The sequence below is a fragment of the Colletotrichum higginsianum genome, chromosome 2 (genome assembly GCF_001672515.1).
Source record: "Colletotrichum higginsianum IMI 349063 chromosome 2, whole genome shotgun sequence".
NCBI classification, from domain to species: Eukaryota; Fungi; Ascomycota; class Sordariomycetes; order Glomerellales; family Glomerellaceae; genus Colletotrichum; species Colletotrichum higginsianum.
Window position 1 is genome coordinate 4,246,108 of NC_030955.1, and position 23,423 is coordinate 4,269,530.

Below are 23,423 nucleotides of genomic sequence, written 5' to 3' on the forward strand. Positions count from 1 at the left end.
TACTTATTGTACAGAGGCGGGCGCCCGGCCTCTTGTGGCCCATCCCACACCCTAGGTATCAAAACAGCTCGTAATCCTTGGCGGCAGCCCAGAACCCGTGGTTCCAGTACCGTCCGCCCTTGTTCCCCGCCGCCGCCGCCGCCTGGGGTCGGGCCTGCTTGCGAACCGTGTCGACCAACATCTTGGCGCCGTCCCAGTCCTGCCTCCGGATCAGCTCCCGCAGCAGGGGCTCCAGCAGCGGGAGCGCGGGCCAGATGCCCCAGTCGTCCAGGTCGTACACGATCTCCAGCGCGCTGTCCAGGTCGCCGGCGCGGTGGTAGTGCTTGATGACGCTCTCCCAGAAGACGCGGTCCGTCAGGGCGCGCGTGCGAGACCGGCGGTCGGCGACGAGGGCGCGGAGGGAGTCGAGGTCCGGCCGCTCGCGGCTGGCGTAGTACTCGACCAGGATCGTGCAGATCTCGGTCGACGGCTGCATGCCGGTGCTGCGCAGCTGGGCGAGAACGGCGGCCACCGAGTGCTCCGCGGCGTCGCCGGCCTTGACGAGGACGTGGAGCATCTTGGCGAACGCCTCCTGGTTGGGCTCGATGCCGCAGGCGGCCATCTCCGAGAAGACCTTGTCGATGGTCTCCCGCTGCTCCGCGGGCGCCTGGTCGGGTAGATCCTCGAGGGCCGCCTCGAGGATGATTGTGAAGGTGGCGGCGTCGGGGGCCAAGCCCGCGCTCCGCATGCTGGAGAGGATCCTGTCCGCCTCGTCGGAGGCGCCCTTCTTGAGCATCCGCGCCAGGAGCATGTTGTACGTGAAGATGTTGGGCTCGATGCCCCTCTCTATCGCCCACGCCAGCACCGCGCGGATCACCTCCATGCGGTCCTGCTTGAGCAGCCCGGAGATGGCCGCGTTCACACTCGCGATCCCGGGTTCGACCGCGGTGTTCTGGGTGCCCTTCTTCACGGCCGTGTTCCACACCGTCTCCATCTCCTTCAACGCCGCCAGCCCGGCCTTTTCGTGGCTCAGATGGCCAAGCGCCGCTATCCTGGTCGTCCAGATATGCTCGTCCAGCCTCACCCCCGACGCCGTGATGGAGGCCCACAGCTTCTCAATCGGGTCCAGCCGCCTGGCTTGCTTCCAGCCCTTCATCATCGACGTGTAGGTCCTGATCGTCGGTGCGGACTCCACCTCTCTCATGTACGCCAACACGTTGGCAGTCATCTTGGAGAAGCCCTCGGCGTCCACGGCCCATTTGCTGCAGGCGAGGAACAGGATGTAGTCGAGCAGCTCGGGGGAGTCGCGCAGTCTCTGGGCGCGGTGGGCGTCGTTCGCCGGATCGACGAGGTCCCTCCAGGCCTGCTGCGCCGCCGCGTGGTCGTTCGAACGGAAGGCCACGTCGAACCGCTTGTGCCACTGAGCATACGAGAAGAGCCCCGGCGACCGGGCACGGCTCGGGCTGCTCTCGACGGGAGGCGTGCCCGGCTCTTTCCAGGCCTCGTGTGCCATTCGCGTCACCCGCCAGTCTGCCCTGGGCTGGACGTGGCTCCACAGTTCGGGGTAGCCCTCAAACATCTGACGCAGCATCTCCTGGTCGAATCGCTTCACGATGGGGTCCAATGCTTCCAGCAGCGGCTGCGCCTCCTCCCTCGCCCTGGTCAGCATGTGCCTGGACTCGGAGAGCAGGACGAACGTGGTCACGAGGGCGGCGCCGCTGCCCCGCAGCTCGTTGATTGCAAACAAGGGGAACAGGGCGCGGAAGAGCCTGACGGGCTGCTCGACCCCTCGCATGTCGGGCCTGGTGGTGAGCCAGAACTTTGCCTCCGAGGCCAAGCCGCTGTCGGCGCGCCTCATGCCCGAAAAGTGTTTCCAGCATTCCACAAGATCGTCCAGCAGCCGTTCCTCGACGCACCGGGTCCCCGACCCGGACGGGGACGACACTATTGCCCGCAGGAGGCTGTTGATGAGCTCCAATCTCTTCACCACTCTCAAGTTGCCCAGGTCGGCGTAGACCTTGCAGATTCCGGCAGTGCTGGGCAGGTCCGCATTGTCGATATTCGAAAACTTGACATTCGCGATCTGGTGCATGGCCAGGGTTGCTTTCGTCTTGACAACCGTTGGCAAGGGGGAACCCGAGGCCCGTAATGCCGGAAGAATTCTCGTCGATATCAGCTCGTATGTTTTTACCGCAACCTCCGCCTCGGGCAGCCCCTTCTTGTTCTGCGTGATCGTGTCGAGTTCGTCGGCGAGCCGGTAGAGCTGGTTGACATCTTGGCTCGTCACCGGCGACGCCCGCGGTTCGCTGCTGATGGTCTCTTCAAAGAGGTCCAGCGCCCTCTGCCTCGCGCTCTGGTCGCCGTCGGCGCTGCGTTTCGGCGGTATGTTGTATGGCCTGACGTGGCGTGGCTGGGCCGTCGGTCTCGCAGGGTTCGCGGTCGCGGTGGCGGCGGCGGCGGCGGCCGGAAAGCTCGCGGTCGAACTCGGTCGGATCGTTCCGAGGGTCGCTGCGCTGGGCAGAAGCCTCGGACGGCACTGGGCGCATACCGTCCTCGACGCCAGCATGGCGTCTGGTAGAGCGAGCGTGTTGAGATCTTGGGAGCGGCGGTAGTTTTGGTGATGCAAAAAATCCAACGTCGCCGTGGGAAAAGTTACCGGCAACGGGGGGATCAGCACGCCGATTTGGCGGCCCGAGACCCCTGCCCACCTCCGTCACGAAAGCTTGGGCCACCCCACACCAACATGAGCAGAGTGAGAGAGATACAGCATCTGTATGTAGTGTGCAGATGAAAGCATGAGACACGCCATTGCACAACAAGCTGATCGGGTGCGAAAGTCGCATTCGTCTTCACGGGATCGCGAGGCTGTGAAGAGTCCATCCGAAGGATTCAAACGTGAAAATGTCATTCATCAATTTAGTCCAGTGGGTATATCTATGTGCCCTTCGCTCTCCCCGGCCCCAATCAACACGCGTCGAGACCCTACATCTTGGAGATGGTGGCCTCAAACTTGCCGTCGATTTCTCGGATCTTCTGCGCCGAGCGCTCATACCCGGGCTCCTTCTTGAGCCGGTCAATGTACTCAAACACGCGCGGGTGCGCTGCCCGGGCGGAACCGCCGGGCCAGCTGCCCAGCGTGTCGAAACGGGGCTCCGCCGCGATGAGGGCGAAGCTGAGGAGGATGTCGGCGGCCGACAGGTGCTCGCCGCAGAGGTACTTGCCGCCGTTGGGCGACGTCTCGAGCATCTGGTCGATCAGGGCAAGGTGCTTCTTGGCGTTGGGGAAGACCATCATGCTGAAGATCTTGTTGGCGACCACCGAAGTGATGGGGCGCACGAAGAAGGGCACGTTGTCGGATTTGAGGGCTGCACGCGTGAGCTACCGTGTTCCGACTACACGAACAAGGTAGGGAGGGGGGGGGGATGTTGCTCACCTCCAATGACAAGCGACAGAGTCAGGACAGGCAGCAGACTTCCCTCGACGTAGTGAAGGAGGTACTGGCACCTCGAGTACCCCTCCGTCTCGCCGCCCAGCTTCCCCTCCTGGCCATCCTTCCACTTCTTGGGAATGAGGTTGGTGTCCTGGCCAAAGTGCTCGCACAGGTACTGGGTCATGTAGCCGCTCTCGGCCAGCGTGATGGACTCGCCAGAGCCGGTGGGGAAGATGTCAATCACGGGCGACTTGCCCAAGGGATGGATCTTGGCGAGCTCGGGGGGCGCCAGGAGGGTCTGCTTGTTCCGATGGAAGACCTCGACCTCGTAGTCGACCTTGAGCTCCTCGAGGAGCCACAGGATGTTCTGTGCTCTGGACTGTTCAAGCCTGAGATGATTGTGAGCGCGGCTGCTGGTGGGAGGCTAAGGGGCCGGCTCACCAGTAGAGCTTGACCTTGGGCTTCTGTTCGGACGTCATGGCGCCGACGTTCGTGGTGTGTTTCTTTGGGATCTTCTCACGGTGTCACGACTTGAAAGATGGTCAACCCCGCGATACGTTTTAACAACAGCTTGCCACAAATCAATGCTTCGTGATGGAGCTACGGGTTCGCCATGGTCTTGTCACTCATTTTATACGTCACTAGCTCTTCGGATGGCAAAGCACCCGGGCCCACCGACCTCACGTTTGGTTGCAGAGCACTTGGGCCTGCCGTGCCGTCACAGCAGCACTTTCACCGGGACGAGTCTCCACAATTTAGGCTTGCCTCGGCGTCGATGTTTCGGCGTCGATACCTCGGCATCGCCATGACAGGACCGACTATGCTCAGAAAATGCAAATCATCCATCCGTTCCCCAGTCGGCAGGATCAACTGGCAACATGTGTACTACTTACTGGGTGGTGCGTCTTGTTCGAAATGCGATTGCTTGCTTAGCTGATGTTTCCCCGGCGGAGTTGACGGCGGGATGGATGCATTTGCCAGCCAGAGCATGCAACGTCAAGCTGCAACGCAGAAACAACAGCAGCGCACACCGGTTGCATGGCGTGCCCCGAAAGCCAATCCAATCAATCGGCTCGTGGAGCGAAGAAAAAAAACACCAACAATGAAACGAGACCAAAAAAGTGTGTGAGCGTCAACGACAAGATTCGAACTTGCGCGACCGAAGCCACTGCCTATGCTTACCGTCAGGATCTCTCAAGACTCAATAGCAGGGCAGCCCATTAACCACTCTGGCACGTTGACTGGATATTGCTTATGTAAACGACTGGGATTGAGATACCAAGTAGTGCACAGCATCAACCGACGAAGCGATGGCCCTATTGTACAGTGTTCAAAATTTAGTGATTGCAACTGTGCAGTCTCCCTATGAGTCCTCACTGTGGACAGTGCAGTGCGTCTGTCCCTGGCTAATGCGAGCCATTTGATTGGCTGATGCCTCGCCATCAAGGCACGCACCACTGTTACCTAAGCAGTCAACTCCAAGGCTCGCGATTCACTGTGCTTTCTCGGAGCATCGAGCCGCATCTCGACGAGCGACACCGATTGCCCCTCGAAACCCCGCGAACCACGTCGTCCGACCGATCCAACTACCTCGAACACCCCCCCCCGAGTACGCCTCGGAACCAACTCAAGATGGCGGGCCACCACCACAGTGAGCCCAATTGGCCCCGGACGTCGAACGCGAGACATGTGCTAACCAGGCGAACCAGAGCTGGCCCTTGACCCGGCCTTGGTCAAGCTGGGACGTACGTAGAACCCTCCCGAAACCTCGAGAGCGAAGTCATTCTACCGATGGATGGACCGGGCCCCGAGAGGATTGCAGTGCTGACCGCGCGAGCGCCGAACAGACATGCAGAGCAACCGACACATCTTCTTCCGCTGGACCCCGAGAACAGCCCGCGTGACCCTCATGTACGCCGTCGTCGTGCCGGTTATTGTTGGTTACATTGGCTACAAGACTGATGTGAGCCGCCCATCCCCGCAACCCTCGTTGGACTGGGGGACGAACGTCCGGGATGCCTCGACCGCTGATACTGACTGATGCAGGGCCTCTGGGACCTCCGCGCGAAGCGCAAGGGCGACCTCGTCTACGAGCGGTAGAGGGAGCAGGATGTCGAGAGGATGGACGGTTGTAAATAAGCCCAGGGGCGCAGGCATGGTGCACGGGAACGGGACGGGGAATGAGCCGAATCTTCTCTTGTTGCAGTCTGTGAACTTGGAGGAATCCCCCCAACGCAATGCCAGCGACTCTAAAAAAAAACTCCCCATACGCCTCTGAATGGCCGTGAATGATGCCTGGTATTTTCCTCCCCGGACGAGCCTCGACGCCGTGCCAAACTCCGAACCCATGCTGCAGTCCAACCACCCAACATACACTCTCGAAAACCGGTCACCATCTGTCCTGTCTCCGTCCTCTGCCCCAAGACCTGTCGGGAGGATCCTCCGGCAGCCTCTCGCCCCTCCTCCATTCGCCTTCGGGGAACGCGTCGTCTCCGAACCCGGGGCGCCGTCGGTCTCTGTCGCGCGCCTGTCTCCCGCCAAACGCGGCGTCCCGACGCGGCCCCTGCGGAGCAAGCCCGCCCAGCCCGCCCCTTGCACTGAACGGCACTGCGGTCCTGTCGTTCCTAGCCGTAAGCGCCGGGGCCACCGAGCCATCAGGCAGCGGCGGCAGAATAGCGCACGAGATGTAGTCTCCCACCACAAATTTGGCGTCGCCGAGTGTCTTGTCCTTGGCTGTGTCGTCGCCCACTGTCGCCGTGCCATCGGCCATGCGGATGTCTCCTGGCCCCTCCTCCCCGGCGGCGGCGGCGGCGGCGAGGATGGCACCTGCGGCACCTTCGCCCAACACGACGCTCCCGAGGTCCTTAACCATGAATCGGGGGGCCGGTATCTGCGTGTGGTGTGTGCTGGATGGCGCGGCAGTGTGCCGGGTATCGGGATAGATCAGGCGGAAAGCCAGCCGTGAGCCCACGGATGGACTCGGCAGCAGCGACGGATCATTGGCGACGATCTGCCCCGCGAGCTCGGTCAGGGTGCAGTCGGACCAAGTGTAGAGAGACAGTGCGGGCGGCAGGCTTCTCGAGGCGAACTCATCTGTTCTACATCGTCGTCAGCGGCCTACATCCCGGCGGGGGGCGGACAACTACACAATACCTGTGAAATGAACCGGTTTTGTAGAAAACCTGGAGAAGGAACGGCGTAGTCTCGTCCCGCTTGACCGACGCCATGATAGAACTAATGGTGCCGTCGATTCGTCCCAGGTATGGCGAGGGGTTGCGAAGCGTTGCGAAGTGTTGCGTAGTGTTTCGAGAGGGAGGACGTCGAAGAGTACGTACAGCAGCGCTGGTGGAGCAGTGGTCAGAACAAGCTCGAAAATGACAAGCTCCAGGTCCCCTTGTGACGAACAGGTACAAACACACGTTTTAGGCCCCCAAGGAGTAAGGAAGGAGCCAGGCAAACCGGAGGGAGTGCGGGAACTAGTATTGCGAGTGCGTGCGGGCGTGCGTGTGTGTGTGTGTGTGTGTGGTGTGCGGGCGGGCGTGCGTGCGTCCCCGACTGGAGTCAAGGTGGTAGGCGAGTGAGGCTGTGCAAGTTAAGCGCGATCTCCCAAAGCTTCCATGCATGGATCGTCCACCACACAGGCGTAAAGAGGTGTGGGGGAAACAGAAAGGACGGTTGTCAAAAAAGTAAGCTTTTCAATCGATACGCCTTACCCGATTTTCTACCGCTCTTGTTCGACGACATCTCATCGACGCGGACGGGAGTTGGAGGACTACGACGACACAACTCTGGCGATACACACACGCGCGCGCGACCCGACGGACCCACCTGACTCAACACCGCACCCAGACCTTTCGACAGCGAGTACATCGACTAAACGACCGACCGATCGACCGACCGCCTGCCTGACCGCTCGCCAAGATGGATTTCGCGGCGCTCATGTCCAAGGAGCTGGACAAGTCCAAGGAGGCGACGCCGGCCTCGTCCTCGTCCTCGTCCAAATACCTCAAGCGCGCCGACGTCGAGGCGAAGCGCAGGGAAGAGTACCTCGCCGAACAAGCGCGCATCGAGGCCGAGCGGGAGGCCAGGGCCGCGTCGAAACGCAAGCGCGAGGAGGACGAGGCAGCCGAGAAGAAGGTCCGCGAGGAGAAGCGGCAGAAGCTCGCCGAGGAGTCACGGCGGCGGCGCGAGGAGAAGGAGGCAGAAGAGGAGCGCGTCCGGCGCAAGCGGCTGGGCCTGCCGGAGCTCGTCAAGGCCAGTAGCGAAGACGTCGCCGAGGTCGAGGACGGCATGGAGGACGTGCCGGACGGGGAGCTCGCCGGCAGGCTGCGCGCGCTGGGCGAGCCGGCGACACTCTTTGGCGAGGGACACGTGGCGAGGCTGAGGCGGTACCGACGGCTCACGACGGTGGTCACAAAGGGCCCCATCCCGACGACGCTGCAGCTGGTCGAGGAGAAGGACATGAAGGTCGACGGCGCGGTGCCCAAGGACAAGGAGGGGCGGAGGTGGCTGTTCAGGCAGCTGGCGTCCTACTTCACCATGGTCCTGACCGAGTACGAGAGGGCCATGGAGCAGGAGCGGCGCGACACGACCGCGAGCAAGACGGCCTACAGCGCCATGGTGCAGAGCCGCGAGAACCTCAAGCCGGTATGTTTGTTGTCTTTGTGAGCACTCATTCACTCACGTTTTCGTCATGGGCACTGACTCACTCACTCACACGAACACGCATACACACACACACTCTCTCTCTCACTCTCTCACACGAACACGCATACACACACACTCTCTCTCTCTCACTCTCTCACTCTTTACGAACCCCACCGGCTGACGCGTTCTAGCTGTTCCGCAAGTTCGAAAAGTACGACCTCGACGATGACCTCCTCGCGCCCATCATCGAGATCGTCAAGGCCGCGCAGGAGCGCCGCTACGTCGACGCCAACGACGGATACCTCCGCCTCTCGATCGGCAAGGCCGCCTGGCCCATCGGCGTCACCATGGTCGGTATCCACGAGCGCAGCGCCCGCGAGAAGCTGCACAACGGCGAGCGCGGGCACGTCATGGGCGACGAGGTCACGCGCAAGTACCTGCAGAGCATCAAGCGCCTCCTCACCTTTGCACAGGTCCGCTGGCCGCCCACCGACGTGCGGCAGCTCATGGGATGATGACACGTCCTGTTGAGCATCATTTCTTATCTTTCTCCCAAGACTCCCGGGCGTGTTCCGGATCGCGATTCGGGATGGAAAACTGGGGGGTGGGGGGCATGCGAGAAAGAAAAAGGGAAAGAAGGCCGCGCCGCGCCCCCTCCTTACACGCCCCCTCCTTACTACTCAACACTTGACGATTGTTTTTTTAGTCCAACACCATGTAATATCGCGCTCACGACTATCGTTCCGAGTTACTGTGGTCCCCGACGACGTCCCAGCGATGGCGACGGGTATCCCGCAGGAAATGGAAAGCGAAGCGCCGTTATGGGGAACGGATAACTGACTGGACCTGGCCTGGCTGCTGCAACCAGTGTGGGACGGTGGACCGGAGAACACACGCAAAACGAAAAAAAAAACCATGGAGCAGGGGGGTTGCCCTGGGAATTTTCGGACTGCCTGATGCAGGCTAGAAAGCAAAATACCTGGTGGACGGATACTGTACAGAGGCGTGCGTCGTGGTGGTGGTTATGGTTGTCCAGCCTTCACACACACACACACACCCCCCTCTCTCTCTCTGCCTCTCTCTCCAGGGTTTGCTTGGAGACAGAACCACGCTCTGCTCCGCAAACCCCTGACGCCCTCCGCAAGGAAGCACACAGTGGCTCCACCCCGATTGCCCCATTTTGTAGACTCACCGGCCCTCATTTGTAGTGCCGTTTTCTAAGTTACCTCTCACCTCTGCACCCTTACTTGATATGGGCGGTGGGGGCGGCGGATGGAATGTTGCTTCGGTGTGATCATGAGTCCCCCCCCCGCCCCGAGAATGAGCGAATGATCACTCGTCTTTTTTTAAACCCTCAAGTGCCAATTGCACAATGTCGCTTGAAATGACCCGGTCGCACTGTGCGAGGAAACCTACGTCGCAAGAGACGCTATCGGGTCATCGAATGTGTAAGCTTAACTTTGCATCAGGCCCGAAGGAACACGGGATTGACACAGATCGGGCGACGAACAGAAACAGATGGCTGCATAAACGATGGAATGCGGTTTATTTCCGACTAACTCCAGCAATGGATGCCCGCTGCGTAAGCCTCAATCTATCTGCCCCCGGGGATCCCGCGATCAACACTGCCGTCAAGTCTCTCGAGCAGCCCCACCGCTCAACTGTACGAGGTCCATGCCCGATCCCAATGGCTACCGCTAACGGCCATGACGTTGAAATGATCCCACGGAACAATTGGGGGGGTGTTGGCAGGCGTACGTATGCTTTTTTGTTTTTTGTCAGGAGGGGGGGGCCAATGATTCGTCGCTGGCACGCCCAGTCTGCATTCTGCCAGTCGACCCACCCTACTCGTTTAGGCTTTTTTTTTGGCTACGGCGCCAAGGTGGATCGCCAAAAGTGCCCCGTTTGTCAGCAGTTCCTCTGGCTGCATCTTTAGCAGCTCGCGTCCGATCCGCGGAGAGAAGGACCACCACTCGGCCGGGAGCTCACTGCGCGTGTTCCGCACCGAAGCCCCGTCCGTCAGCTCGCCTCGCTGCTGCCGCCGGCTACGGTCGCCCGGTTGGCCTGCTCGAGCCAGAGCTCGTCGATGCCCTGGGCGCCGGCCTGCACGTTTCCCTTGCGCGAGTTCTTCACCTCCATATCCGCCGCGACGATGCTCATGCGTCGGATCCTCTCCGTGGCGTCCCGCTCGTAGGCATCAATCGTGTCCAGGACCAATCTTTGCAAAGTCGCTCGGGGGTTCGGAGACACGGCGACCAACGTCTGTGGCTCGTGCGTTAGCACTGTGCGAATACACGCCCCCGGCCGGGGGCCGCGGACACACATGTTCAGACTCACCTTGTCGATTGTGTTGATGCGGGCTTGCAAAACGCCGCTCCGAATCATGCCGAGGAGCTCGTCGACGAGCGGCTTGCCGGGCACCGCAAAAGCCGCCTCCAGGCTGCCCAGGGTAACGCAGGAGAAGGGGATAAAGTATTGCACGATGCACTTGCTCCGGATCTGGGAGTAGAGCGTGGGCACGTGCTTCTGGAGGTAAATGTCCAGGAGGTAGTCGGCGCGGTAGGCCTCCAGGATTGCGAGGCACGCCGAGTACCGGCCATTGACAAATAGCGAGATTGCCTTGCGGATGTGAGGCTCCAGCTCCAGGAACGTCCGGAAACTCTGGTTGTCCAGGACGCGGGCCTGCAGGTCCTTACGGTCCATTGTCGCGAGAGACAGGAGACCGCCATACACCGCCACGTCGTTGGGGCTCGCGATGGTCTTGTACTCCGCGCCCTCCTTGCCGGCGTCGGTCTGCAGGAAGCTCTTGGCCGCGTCCTCGAACTTCTCGAGGCCCAGGAGGGCGATGCCCGAGACAATCTTGACGTACGGCTGCAGGCTCTTCTCTTCCTCGGCGTTGTGGATGCCCGTGATCTTGCTGAGGTTGGCAATGACCATGGGCCACTCCCGGCGCTGCAGCGTCACGCTGACGAGGTGCTTGCCGACGTCGATGATGTGCTTCGACGTGCTGACATCCGGCCGCATGCGGCTGTAGGCCTCGCCGGCATTGTTGAGATCACCAATCTGCTCAAAGTGGCGGCCGAGGTCTTCGTTTCCCATCTGTCACTCCCGTCAGTTTCGGTGGACTCTTTTGTCGCGGGCGACGGCGATGACCTTACCCGAATGCTCTCCTTAATGAGGTTCATCTTATACCCCTTCAGCTCGCTCTCCAGTTGGTGAGTCTTGGCCTTGTTGGCCCTCTCCGTGGTTTCGACCCATTCCTGATCGAACGAGGCCTCTGGCTCGTTGGGGGCGGCGATGTGGATGCACTCAAAAGCATCGCGGTAACGCTGGACGTCTACGCCCTCCTTGGCCTCGGCGATGGCAGCCTTCAGGGCGTCAACACAGAGCGGCACGCAGCTCCGGCCGATGAGAAAGAGACGTTCGAAGCGGGTACGGCCTGAAGCAGGTGATCAGAAGTTGTCTCCTGGGGGCGGCGGAGCCTTGGCAGACAGGCACGCGATGAGGGGCGGAGACCCGGGGGGGGGGAGGGGGGGCTGAGCGTCTGTGGGCAGCGAGGCACAGTTTACGAGAAACTGGGTTGAGACGGGCTGAAGGGAGATGAACACATACCTTCATAGTTCTGTATGTACAGATCAAGGTCGAGCTTGGGGATATCTGAAGAGTGGCAGAAAGTAGTACCGTTAGCAGGCCGCGCGTCTTGGCACTGATTTCCTATTTGAGACGGTTGGACTGGAAAAGGGGGCCAGGCACGGCACGCCGAGTTGAGGCTCAGCTCGGACGCCGGCACGGCTTGGACGACGCACCTCGCACAATGACACCGCCCTGATCGTCCATCTGCGTGAAAAAGGCCAACAGGGCGTTGGAGTCGGCGTTGGCGCCAGCCATGATGGGAGATTGTGATATCGTACTAGGCGACTCGTTGAATGGACCCGTGCGCACTCCGCGTAATCTTGCTCGGACGACAGTTAGCAGGTGGGGAGGGGGCCAGGCTGTGTGGCAGACTGCGCATCAGCGTGAACGCTGAAGAAGGGGAGGGATGGTGTGGTGTGTGGAGGGCGGTGCGGCGTGCGGTGACGGACGTCTCCGACGTCACCAATTACGGGCCAGAGTCAAACAGTGGTGGTGGAATGCGTAGAAGATTGCAATGAGGGGCTTTGCGGTCTGTCAGGGTTGTGACATTCGGGGAGATGGCTACTCCCGGCAGTAGACGGGGGGATAGCAGTGACATTCGGAGAGAGGGGCCGGTCGGCGGCGAGGCGGTACGGCGGCGAGCAGGCGTGCTTGCTTGCAAGGTGCCAGGCGGGAGGGAAAGCGGCAGTCACTCACCTCGTTCGTTGTCGTTGTCGTCCCGTGTGTGACTCGTTGGCGGGTGGGGGGGGGATAGAGGACGAGACACTGTCCGTCGTGTATCGCACTAGGGGATGCGCGGGCTTCGCGTGGGACGGGACAGTCCTGGAGAGGGTGATGTTGGTGGTGGTCAAAGGCGGCGAGGAAGTGTGAAGGACGATGGGCTCTGACGGGCGATGAGGTTGGCGCCTGCAGCGAATGAGAATGAGGCACAGGCGGTAGTGGTGACACAGCCGGACGTTTTATTGCGGGGTAATTTCAATAACGAGGGATTGGGGGAGCCCCGTCTCGCAGCACTAGTGCCTGAACTCTACTTATTACCCAAGTCGGTAGGCAGCAGCGATAGTATGGAACGGGATAGGAGAGAATGAGAATGTTGAGAGGGGGGGGGAATACAGCAATGACAGCGGTCATCTGGTTGCATATCTGTGTCGATGATTGGCAGCACGGTGCGGCAGTCGGTCGATCACAAGGATCAGGCACATTTGTCTTGGCGATTTGCTGTCCCCCACGGTATACTGTACTCTGTAGAGATTTTCGGCGGAATACCCGCTGTAACCACGACGAGCAGGGGGACCGATCAGACGGGACATGGATTGTTGCTTCAGCAAAGCCTACGGACACGAAGACTAGAACCCAATTCTGGGGGACATGAGCCGCGGCCTCGACTCCGTTGGTGCACTGATTCGTTTGATGACCGAGCGCGAGAAGGGCTGACTGATGGGGCCGTCGGCGGCATGGCAGCATCGAAATTGGGCCAGTTGACACGGGAGTCAGGAGTCGACTCATGGTCCAGGACCAGCATCATTCACGGCTGGGGCTGGGAGCAGAGGCCGCATCGAGCCAGAGTAGCACGCACGTTGCAAACGAGCAGGAGGCGTGCTCGGCAGAAAGACCAGACATCGTGGAACGTACCCAACTTGACAGACACAGGGGTCGGTAGTTGACCGAGGATCTGTTCCTGTGTTGTGCTTTTGGGCCATGCGCGCGCAGGACATGAATGCAGCTTGGCCGGCCCATCTTACGTGGACAGATTCCATGGCAGCAGGCCGCTCAATTAGAATATTGGTCGTGGGCTGCGGCGTCGGCGGCGGCCGTCGATTCCTCTCAATCCCACGGTACAGTACAGGTTTCCATCAACGAGGTGGGTTGCGCTTGATTTCGGAACGAGGGAGAGGGCAAACGATCCTTGCTGGCCAGTCTCGGATTCAGCACGAGTTTCCAGTGTATGGTTCCCGGTGACGGCGTCCTGATTCGCTGGAGGTTGAGTTGCGCCGTCGGGGCAAAGGTTGAAAGTGCGAGGTGCTCGGGTTTTGGTCGCCGTGCCATAGCAGGCTCGGTCCCAAAGTTCAGGTTGGGACCACCTATATCGCCAGAGCAGGGTCAGGGCCCTGGGGGGGGGAAGGGGGGGCAGATGCGGCACCGGGGGAATTGAGGGAGTTATTACGATAAGCTGAGTTATTTCACCAACATTACACGGGTTTGGCCCAATGTGAGAGCGAGTACTGTACAGGTAGTCACGGCTTGTATCCGTAACACGATGCGGCGACATTTGGTGGTTGTGGGAAACTCTGCGTTTAGAACAGGAAGACCTGCTCGGGACAATCCGACCACCACCATTATCAGGACCTTGCTGTGAGCTATCCTCAGCACCCAGTAAACGTTGGTATTGCCGTCGCTCGCGTCACTCTTGCTGGTGGAGACAGGTGCAGGGTTACGGTCGGGTCGGGTGGCCCCTGCCCTAGGCACCTACATAGTAGGTAACGCTGAGATACGGCCTGCACCTCCAACCCAAAGCTGACTCTCCGACACTGGGCACAAAGGGGGGACCGAGGAGTTACAGTAGCAAAGATCGAGGCAGCTGACCCAGATCCAAATCCAGATCACCAAGAAAAAACCTGCCGAGCGGCCCTCGCCTCATGCGAAGCATCTGTAGCAGGCCGTAGTGCCTTGATTGCCTTTTCGATTCACCTCTAGTTGGTGGAGCGCAGGTAGGCGGTACGTACCTGCTCGGCTGCAAAATCAATCCTGGCGACGCCCTGGGTGTGTCTTCCCCCTTCCCCTGCACCTTCGCACAGCGACTTGTTCTGACAGTGCGATCCACAATAACGGCCCTTGCTGCGCTCCTAGTGGCCGGCACATGCATTGAGACGCTTTCTCACCCTTCTCCTTTTTTTTTTTTTTTTGTGCAATGTGTTTTGCGGAAATAACCAGAGGGAGAGAGGGAGGGAAGAAAGGCAACGTGGCCGCTGGTTTCCTTGATTTTCTGGCATCCGTTCACTCCTGGGGCGTGTGCCAGAGACGGAAAGCCTAGAGAGTCGGCGGCCGACCACGGTGGATTTTGGTCGGTTCTGCCATCAAAAAAACCGCCAAAAGAACGCCGACACTTGGGAGCATCCAGATATCCCTATATCCATCTGAGGCTCCCAGCAATTCGATGCATGTTGTCAAGACAAGCGCAAGCGCGAAGGGGCGGGGTGGAAGTCTTGGCAAACGATGGAAATCGAACATGCCAAGACTTGAGGACCCAGGAAGCTCTTGTCTTGCTGGTGTGCACCCTCGCACCCCACTGTTGGGCTGACGCGTTTGGTGGGAGCGACGGTGGGCTTGGCCTGGACTTGTTGCTTGGCTCAGAGGGACGTGGCCCGTGGATGCGATGCGGTGTGTGGTTCCTCTCCTCCTCCCCCCCCTCCTCTTACGCACTCCTCCCACCCCCGTCCAAGTACCCCAAGCGTCCGTCCCCCCCTCCTCCCCCCTAAACAGCGACCAGGGGACTCGGCTCCCTTCTCGTCCACGCCAATCTGAGAGCAGCACTCAGCGGAAAGAGAAAATTTGTCGTCGAAACACAACAAAGACACGTTCCCCAATGACGGATGCCAAGCCTTCAGAACCTCATCGTTCCCTCAGCCCTGTGCCCTGTTCGTTCTGTAGGGCGGCAGGCGGTCCATTTTGACAACGTCCCGTCCACCATGCGACGGTAATCCACAAACCGAAGGCCTTTATCGAATATTCCATGCGTCTTCGATTCCACCGCTCTGCATTCGCCGCCTGGGAGGTGGGGGGGGTAAGAGGGCGAGGGAAGAATCGCATGACATTTCCCGCAGTGAGGTGCATCCGCTGCGAGCCAAGGGCCCAAGGAAAGTTGTTATCGAAGGTTAGAGGCTAGAGGTTAGAGGGGTGACGGTCATAAGGGGGCGTGAAGCCGCTTGCACACCCAAACATGTCAACCTACCTCATGACTTTGTGAGGCCGGTCGACCACCCGTAGAGTTGTTGTCGTCGTCGTCCTCCTCCTCTCTTGGCTCTTGGCTTCCCTTCTTGGCCTGTTCCCCCCCGCCCCCTGCTTCCTCGGTCTCAAAAATGACCCACGGTCGTACAAGTACCGCACTCTCGCAGCACAAGCGACGTGTGATGATGGGCTGGATCCTCCATCTCAATCTCGAGGGCGACCACGGCGTACGCCGGACGATGTGAGTGGAGGCCGATAGAGGGGCGTTCAGTTACAGATGAAAAGGCAATCGCAGGTTGATGCCGTCGTCGGATCACCCGTGGCACGCACGACCGGGAGATGTTGGTTCTAACGACAGAGGCTTCCCCTGCGTTATTCGTGCAAGGCATGTCCCAAAGTATAGACTCTTCATCGGCACGGGCTGTTTGAGGCAGCAAGCTCTGCCTTAACTGGCTGCTGTTGCCGCCAGCGCGTGAACAAACGGGGTAGGGGCGTACCATCATCTCACTGTCTCCAAGCCTCCCCCCCCCCCCCTTCTTCTTTTCTCCTGGCTTTGAGTTGGGCTGATAGCGGCCATGCCTCACAAAGGGTCCCCCGGTCGAGCCTCGAACGGGGGGGCTCCTGGGACGCGACCCCTCTGATCCAATTGCGTTCCGCTTGTTCCGTCAATGGAGTGGCCGAGTGTCCTGGCTTCTGAGTTGTGTTGAACAATCAAGCCAGCGTTGACTGAGAAGCCGGCTTTCTTGCTTCGTGGCCTACCTGTATCCTGCTTGCCGGCCCTGGCGTCGAGACGCGAGACAAAGCGCTCTTGTTGACCAAGACTAAGCAAAAACGTGGGACATGTCGCCTACTAGTTATGGCGGAAGAATCCGAGACGAGGCACCAGGACAGTTGCCCAGTCGCCGGTGGACCGTCGGATTGGGAGGCTGGTCGCGATGGATGGATCTACCGGACGAGGCCGGGCGGGATGATTCATTCCGTGGCGGTCTGACTGGATGGCATGGAGAGACTCAAGCCAACGGTTGGCCTCGAGCAGGATTTCGCCCATGATGGGGATACACAAAGGGTAAAAAGGCATACGTACCCCCGGTTCCGCCCTGCATCTAAGCGCATGCACGAACGCCGCTGGCGCGCCGCCGCCTCGTTTTCCCTCCTGTTCCTCTCGCCAGCCCACAATGTGCATCATGGCAGCACCAAGCTTCAGGCATGGCCTTGCAATCGCGACTTACTATGTAGATTCTCTGCATCAGTATCCGTTGTGCAAGCGGAAACCGTCCGTCCCCGTCAGCGGCGGCGATGAGTCGAAAGATGAATGTGCGCTGCGTTCCTATCCCGAGAATTCTCCGCAATTTTTTCTCCCTCCCCTCCCCTTCCATCCCCCCAAACCTTTCTTTGCTGGCTCGACTCGTTATTCGTCGCCCACAAAACGATTATAAACTGCTGACTGGAGCGAGGATGGACGCCCCGAGAGTCACCCTTCCCTTACCGAGGGGCAATTGTACACGTACTCTATCGCCATCGATGACTACGGCAGGCCTATCGGTGCCGGTACGGATACACCGTCATGGCCACAGCCGATGTCCCCTCCCCTCCCCTCCGCTCCCCTTACCCGTCGAGCAGTCGCGCGCGCCTCTTTTTTCGCCCGTTTGGCGCACTTGCAAAAGAACCTTCCATTCCGTGTAATTAATTATACGCACCGCCCAGCACTAAAGACAGGTTGCCGTTGACTCAAGATGGCCTAGCTCGAGTCGCTCAAGATAGAATCTCCAGAAAACCGTACCCTTAGTGCTCCGACATCGTCATTGTTGTCGGAGACGCCCACTGGGCTGGACAGCAACAAGCCCCCTTCGCCCATTCGGCCCCTGAAGCTCACAGCCAGCCAGCACCCGCCGAATTGGCAGTTCCCTTGCCCGCGCTGTCAGGATATTCCCCCCTTCGGAGCAGAGCCAAATGTCAATGTGCAGGTGTCAGATCCAGCCTCTTCTTCGTCCGTTATGTTTTGTCTTGGCATCCCCAGCACGTCCCTTGCACTCGACACGGCATCCTCGTCCCTCCTCCCACTCCTCCAGCGGAAAGGTACATGAATACATGAGCATCCGGTCGCTCAATCCGACCGACCAATGACCCCTACTTGCAACGATGTTCTTGGGCTTATTTGGGATGGCCCCTCGCTCTCTCGCGTCTTGTCGGCTCGATTGGCTGTTGCTCACATGTCTGGCCACGCCTTTGTCCATTCTACGCATCGACGGTTTGCTCCTACACTTTGTTTCTGTCACCCACCGCATTATGCTGCTGTTAGAGGCCAATAACTGCCGCTCATCTGGGAAGCGCTCGCGACGACCGAGCTGCCACCATAACCACTCTACCTTCGTGATCTGTCCCCCCCCCCCCCCCCCCCCCCCCTGCAAGTCGTGTACATTCACCCCTTTCGGCCCCCTCGCTGGGCCCTTTCTTGGTCTTCTGGGCTACTCGCGCTCTTCCTCCCAGTTCCTTGTCTCGAAAAGTCTTGTCCCTCACGCAGTTCCGCCCACCCCCAAGAAAAGCACGAGCACCACGACATCTAGCATTCGGCCGCTCTGCTAAGTATGTCGTCTACCTACGTCTCGGCTCGCCCTACTTGGGGCACCTTAAATTCTTTCTTGGCCTGTTAGCCTGCACTTAGTCTGCCTTCGACCTCGCTGTTACTCTTTTTGTTCCTCTGTCTCTCTGTCTCTCTGCTCGCTCCCATTCCCACTGGCCCTCGTACCGATTCCTAATCGCCCTTCTCGTTCTAGCTTCCCCATACCCTCTGCGACGGTTTCGTATTGTCCCCCCAAGTCCCCTCTCTGCTTGTCCCTATCCGCTGCACTACACACGCCCCCCTCCTCCTCCTCCTCCTCCAAGGTAGTGTACGCGAGAGCACCAACGGCATCTGTACAGAAGCACCACCACCACCACACCACCACCACCAGGGGCCCTGCCCGCTGCTCGCCAGATCGTGGCCTACCTTACCTGCCCCGTGTGTCGAATACGTACCGCGGTATCTGTACCACTCAACCGCGCTACTGGGACTGCACCGTGCGGGACCGTATTCCCCATACCCTCGAGTCGTGTACTGACTGGCTGTCTCAACCACCCCCGGCCGAGACGCTACCTACCTACCCGCTACGTAATCCATCTCGCGCTCAGCTTTGCGCGAGACTTACACACACCTGTGTGTGGCCTGCACCGCACCGCACCGCACCGCACCCTGCTCGGCCTTTAAACAAGGGCCTTCCACACCCCCCCCCTAGCTGCCCAGACGAGAGGCCCAGCAAGAAGGCAAAAGATCCCCCGGCTCCTCGTCTCTGGTCCTCCCGTTTTTGTTTAAACTCATCATCCTCCTGTCCCCCGCGAAGTCTTGGCACACGTTTCGTTCTTCTCATGTTCAAGACTTGATCAGTCCGAAAAGCCGTTCCTAGCATTGGGTTGGCTTATCGGACAACGGCCCTTGTACACTCGAATATGCAAAGAGCCTGTCCTCCGTAACCGCGCACTTACACCGAGAATCGGGTGCTCGACCGAGCCAGTCCAACCAACCAGTTCACCACCCTCAACTCATCTTTACTACCACCAAGTCACCAAGTCCTTTCCCCATCTTTCTCACACTCACACTCACTCACTCTCTCTCTCTCTCACACTCTCTCGCTGTCCGTTCTCCTCACTCGGCAGCGCAATGAGTCCTCCATCCCGGCCCGTCAAGGCCGACAACTCGCCCCCGGACTCCAACATGTCGGACAACGAGTCGGCTGCGCCGTCTACCAACGGCTGGCCTGTCAAAGAACCGCCGTCACCGAGTGGTAGCGCTCATTCCGGCTCCGACATGGACGAGAAGCCCGGCGAAGCCGGCACCAACGCCCCCGTGCAGAAGCGCCGGCGGGTGACCAGAGCCTGCGACGAATGCAGACGCAAGAAGATCAAGTGCGACGGCAAGCAGCCGTGCACCCACTGCTCCGTCTACAGCTACGGTTGGTAACCCTCGGTCATTTCCATCTCCCACACGGATGCGCTGACCCTGTTCCCCTCAGAATGCACATATGACAAACCCTCCAACCGGCGGAGGAATCCGGCCCCTCAGTATATCGAGGCGCTGGAGAGCCGTCTGCAGCGTGCCGAGAGCCTGCTGCGCAAGTTCATCCCGGACGTCGACCTGGCCGATCCCACGCTGGATCCTGCCGTCCAGCAGGAGTTCCGCAACAGGGAGCACGCCAGGGGCCAGACCTCCAAGCCGAGGCACGACCCGTACGTCGTGCCCGAGAGGGGCGACGCCCAGCTGCTGTCCATGATCGAGTCCATCGGCCAGCTGGACCTGGACGACAGGGGCGGCTGGGACTTCCACGGCGTGTCGTCCGGCGCCGTCTTCCTGCGGCGCATGAAGGAGCACTTCAGGGGCATGATGGGCCCCATCACCAAAGTGCCCTTCCTGCCGCGGCCGGACAGGCCTGCCGGTCTGATCAACCTCGACTCTCCCGCATCGGCCGCCAGCTCGCCCTTCGACTCGACCATGTCCACAGCCCCTGAGCTCCCCCCGAAGGAGGTGGCCAGGAACCTCTGCTACCTCTCGCTGAACTGCGCGACCTGCCTGATCCGCATAGTCCACGTCCCCTCCTTTTACGAAATGCTTGACAGAATCTACGAAAAGCCCTACGAAGACTACTCCAAGGAAGAGCACAGGTTCCTGGGCCTTCTCAACGCCGTCATGGCCCTGGGCTGCATGTACCGCAACCTGGACGAGAACGCCCCTTCGGTGGCCTACAAGGAGTCGGTCGACGAAGGGTACGCATCAGAAAATCCCACCCACCCTCCGCCCCGCGCTCGGGTCCCACGCTGACATGACGCAGAATGAAGTACTACGACACCGCCAGGCGGATCCTGCAGGACATCACGGAATGCCGGGACCTGACGTCGCTCCAGGCCCTGCTCTTTATGATTCTTTTCCTGCAAGCCACCTCGAACCTGAGCGGGTGCTACGCCTTTGTGGGGATCGCGCTTCGGTCGGCCCTGCGCATAGGCCTGCACAGGTTCTTGAAGCACGAGAAGATTTCCATCATCGAGCAGGAGGTCCGGAAGCGGGTGTTCTGGGTCATCCGGCAGATGGACATTTACGTCTCGGCCATGCTCGGCTTCCCGCTGATGCTCAACGCCGAGGACATTGACCAGCCGTACCCGAGCGAGATCGACGACGAGTACATCACGGACGAGGGCATCCTGACCCCTCCGCCAGGCACCTTTTCCTTCTTTGAAGCGTTCAACGCGCACACACGTCTGATGGAGATCCTGGCCCGGATCCTCAAGTTCGTCTACCCCCTGAAGGGGCTCGGCCAGAGCGTCATGAAGGGCGACAAGCCGGGCGCGACGTACCTGATCAGCTACGCCAACATCAAGCGGATCGAGGCGGAGCTGCAGGAGTGGTACGAGGTTCTGCCCGCCCAGTGGCGGCCCAGGCCCGACGGGCCCGTCGAGGTGATCCGGTGAGTTGTCCCTTTTTCCAGCACGGCGAGTGACGAACGAAGCTAATGACAACAGCGTTCGCCATCTGCTGAGGTTCGCCTACGCCCATGTGCAGCTCGTCCTCTACCGCCCGTTCCTGCACTACGTCTCCCCCCGCCTGGGCGTCGGAAAGAACATTGACGACCTCTCGTACGCGTGTGCCGCGGCCTGCATCAGCGTGTCGCGGAACATTGTCCACATTGGCATCGAAATCCGCAAACAGAACGTGCTGGCCGGGCCGTACTGGTTCATGCTCTTCACCGAGTTCTTTGCCATCCTGTCTCTCGTCTTCTACTCGATAGAAAACCCCGAGAAGATCGGCTCCGCGGAGGTGCTGGAAGACGCCATCGCGGGCAGAGACATGGTTGCCAAGCTGCAGTCCAAGAGCCAGGCCGCCGACAGAGTCACGGAGGCGCTCAACGTGAGTCTCGAAACAACCCTCCCCCCCCCTTTCCCCCAGCAGGGTGTTCTGGCGAAGAAAGCACGCTAATGCACACCCGCAGGTCTTGTTCGAACAGTTGCCCGAGAGGCTCCAGGAGGCCAAGTCTCGGCCGATCCCGACCAAGAAGCGATCGGCGCCCGGGCAGAAGGCGAGCTCGGTACCCGTCCACGGACATGCGGCCCTGCAGCCGGGCATCGGCCAACGCCGATCCGAAGAGCTCAGCCGACCGCCCAGCGTGGTGATGGCCAACGGGCGGATGCACCAGCCGCCGCTCCGCACCTCGTTCGACGACGTGCCCATCTCGGAGGCGGGGTACCAGAGCGCCTCCCTCGCGAGCAACATCCAGGACCTGCTGGGCATGGACATGTCCTCGCGGGCGACCCCGGACTCGGTCAGCACGTCGGCCAGCTCGAACCGGCCGACGCAGGGGTTCCCGCCGCCGCACAGCATGACGCACCTCGGCAAGCTCGACTCGCTCATGTTCCCGTCAGAGGATCCGTTCGCGTACCCCAACCAACCCATGATGGAACTCGGCTTTCAAAAGGGACCAGGGCCGAACAACGTCAGCGGCCCGCAGGATTCGTCCACGTTCATGATGCCCGGCGCATTCGACGACATCGACACCCAGCTCCTCGGGCAGTCGCCCGCCTACTTCCTGCAAGGACAGGGCCACCACCATCAGCAACAGCAGCAGCAGCAGCAGCAGCAGCAGCAGCATCAACAGCAGCAGCATCAACAGCAGCAACAACAACAGCAGCAGTCCGGATACGACCTCGCGGGCATGTACCAGCACCCGGGATACCAGGGCATGCCTGATGCCGCGAGGCTCGAACACGCACGCCGGGCACATATGCAGCAGCGGCCCGGGGAGCTTGAACGGATGCTTGCAGAGACGGGCTACCAAGGCAACTGGGCGGGGATGCTCGCCAGGAACGGATTTCAGGGCCTATAGGCAGGCACATTTCGCTTCAAGTGATACCCAGCATTTATTTGGAGCCCTGCGAGCTCAGGGTGCGATCTATTTTGAGGGGTTTTTTCTTTAAAACAAGACAAGACAAGACGACGAGAGACGGCCGTATCGGATCAGGCGTTGCGGTCACACTTCACTTTGATGGGGATTTTGGGAGGTTTGCATGGCATCATGCCGGTTGGAGGCTTACAAGAGGCCCGGGTTTTACTTTTTACCTTCAAGTCGTCAGCGTCGGGCGCGACGAACATGTGCATACTAGGTGACGGTTGTCGAGATAGCTAGCATGTGTACCAATTGGATATAGGATTTGCCAACGATAAGTGTGTATGTGTGCCGCGGCCGCGGCCATGGGGCGGGGGGGGGGTTGTCCAGACGGTAAGATTGTAGGCGCGACAAAAGTGCTCCAGGAACCGAGGTCATGACACCCGCCCACCTGCAACACAAACGACCCCGAGAGGGTGCAGCGGAGTGCAGGCTGCAGCGCATTGCAGCGGGCGGGCAGGGTGCTGGCATCCGTAGGGCATGGCGCGATGGGCGGGCTGCGGGGCGCCGGGAGGCGTCAGCTCCAAGCTTTTCCAAGGCGCGAAGGAGGGTAGGGGTGGGTAGTGTATGGTTGTCGAGCGCTGAGAGCAGGAGAGCCACCGTGTGTATCTGTAGGTAATTTGTGAGAGGCAGATGCGCGATGCCAATGGCTTTGTGGCTTCTTCAGCAGCGTCTTGACTGACTTACTGACTTACTGACTTCCTGACTGACCGAGGCGGCGTCCTCGCACCTTAGACCGAACCGCAGTGTACAGTGCGTTGACACCGCGGGAACCCCGTTACTGTCGAGTATCCGCACACAGGTGGTGTACCTGGCGGTGGAGACCG

At 60.2% G+C, this 23,423-nt stretch overlaps 8 protein-coding genes across 8 annotated transcripts; 3 read left to right on the forward strand and 5 right to left on the reverse strand.

Annotated features, from left to right (window-relative positions):
- Positions 1 to 58: 58 nt before the first annotated feature.
- On the reverse strand, positions 59 to 2,545 carry CH63R_02979 (Pentatricopeptide repeat domain-containing protein; the record flags this gene model as incomplete). The annotated part of the gene is made up of 1 exon (XM_018297954.1): positions 59 to 2,545. One exon carries the CDS (start codon positions 2,543 to 2,545, stop codon positions 59 to 61), a length of 2,487 nt encoding a protein of 828 aa, XP_018162770.1.
- Positions 2,546 to 2,961: 416 nt separating this feature from the next.
- On the reverse strand, positions 2,962 to 3,888 carry CH63R_02980 (Glutathione S-transferase; the record flags this gene model as incomplete). The annotated part of the gene is made up of 3 exons (XM_018297955.1): positions 2,962 to 3,344; positions 3,413 to 3,798; positions 3,851 to 3,888. The coding sequence occupies 3 exons, from the start codon at positions 3,886 to 3,888 to the stop codon at positions 2,962 to 2,964; spliced, it is 807 nt and encodes a 268-aa protein (XP_018162771.1).
- A 952-nt stretch (positions 3,889 to 4,840) lies between these two features.
- CH63R_02981 (Nadh:ubiquinone oxidoreductase subunit) lies at positions 4,841 to 5,509 on the forward strand (the record flags this gene model as incomplete). Its single annotated transcript, XM_018297956.1, has 4 exons — positions 4,841 to 5,060; positions 5,110 to 5,154; positions 5,257 to 5,372; positions 5,456 to 5,509. 4 exons carry the CDS (start codon positions 4,841 to 4,843, stop codon positions 5,507 to 5,509), a joined length of 435 nt encoding a protein of 144 aa, XP_018162772.1.
- Positions 5,510 to 5,798: 289 nt separating this feature from the next.
- Positions 5,799 to 6,636, reverse strand: CH63R_02982 (Sin3 associated polypeptide p18; the record flags this gene model as incomplete). The annotated part of the gene is made up of 2 exons (XM_018297957.1): positions 5,799 to 6,507; positions 6,563 to 6,636. 2 exons carry the CDS (start codon positions 6,634 to 6,636, stop codon positions 5,799 to 5,801), a joined length of 783 nt encoding a protein of 260 aa, XP_018162773.1.
- Positions 6,637 to 7,330: 694 nt separating this feature from the next.
- Positions 7,331 to 8,571, forward strand: CH63R_02983 (Prp18 domain-containing protein; the record flags this gene model as incomplete). The annotated part of the gene is made up of 2 exons (XM_018297958.1): positions 7,331 to 8,056; positions 8,248 to 8,571. The coding sequence occupies 2 exons, from the start codon at positions 7,331 to 7,333 to the stop codon at positions 8,569 to 8,571; spliced, it is 1,050 nt and encodes a 349-aa protein (XP_018162774.1).
- Positions 8,572 to 10,075: 1,504 nt separating this feature from the next.
- Positions 10,076 to 11,944, reverse strand: CH63R_02984 (26S proteasome subunit RPN7; the record flags this gene model as incomplete). The annotated part of the gene is made up of 5 exons (XM_018297959.1): positions 10,076 to 10,318; positions 10,394 to 11,155; positions 11,215 to 11,495; positions 11,669 to 11,713; positions 11,863 to 11,944. 5 exons carry the CDS (start codon positions 11,942 to 11,944, stop codon positions 10,076 to 10,078), a joined length of 1,413 nt encoding a protein of 470 aa, XP_018162775.1.
- Positions 11,945 to 16,484: 4,540 nt separating this feature from the next.
- CH63R_02985 (uncharacterized protein) lies at positions 16,485 to 16,682 on the reverse strand (the record flags this gene model as incomplete). The annotated part of the gene is made up of 1 exon (XM_018297960.1): positions 16,485 to 16,682. One exon carries the CDS (start codon positions 16,680 to 16,682, stop codon positions 16,485 to 16,487), a length of 198 nt encoding a protein of 65 aa, XP_018162776.1.
- Positions 16,683 to 19,328: 2,646 nt separating this feature from the next.
- On the forward strand, positions 19,329 to 22,536 carry CH63R_02986 (Fungal specific transcription factor; the record flags this gene model as incomplete). The annotated part of the gene is made up of 5 exons (XM_018297961.1): positions 19,329 to 19,620; positions 19,681 to 20,428; positions 20,494 to 21,123; positions 21,179 to 21,563; positions 21,646 to 22,536. The coding sequence occupies 5 exons, from the start codon at positions 19,329 to 19,331 to the stop codon at positions 22,534 to 22,536; spliced, it is 2,946 nt and encodes a 981-aa protein (XP_018162777.1).
- Between the last annotated feature and the right edge of the window lie 887 nt (positions 22,537 to 23,423).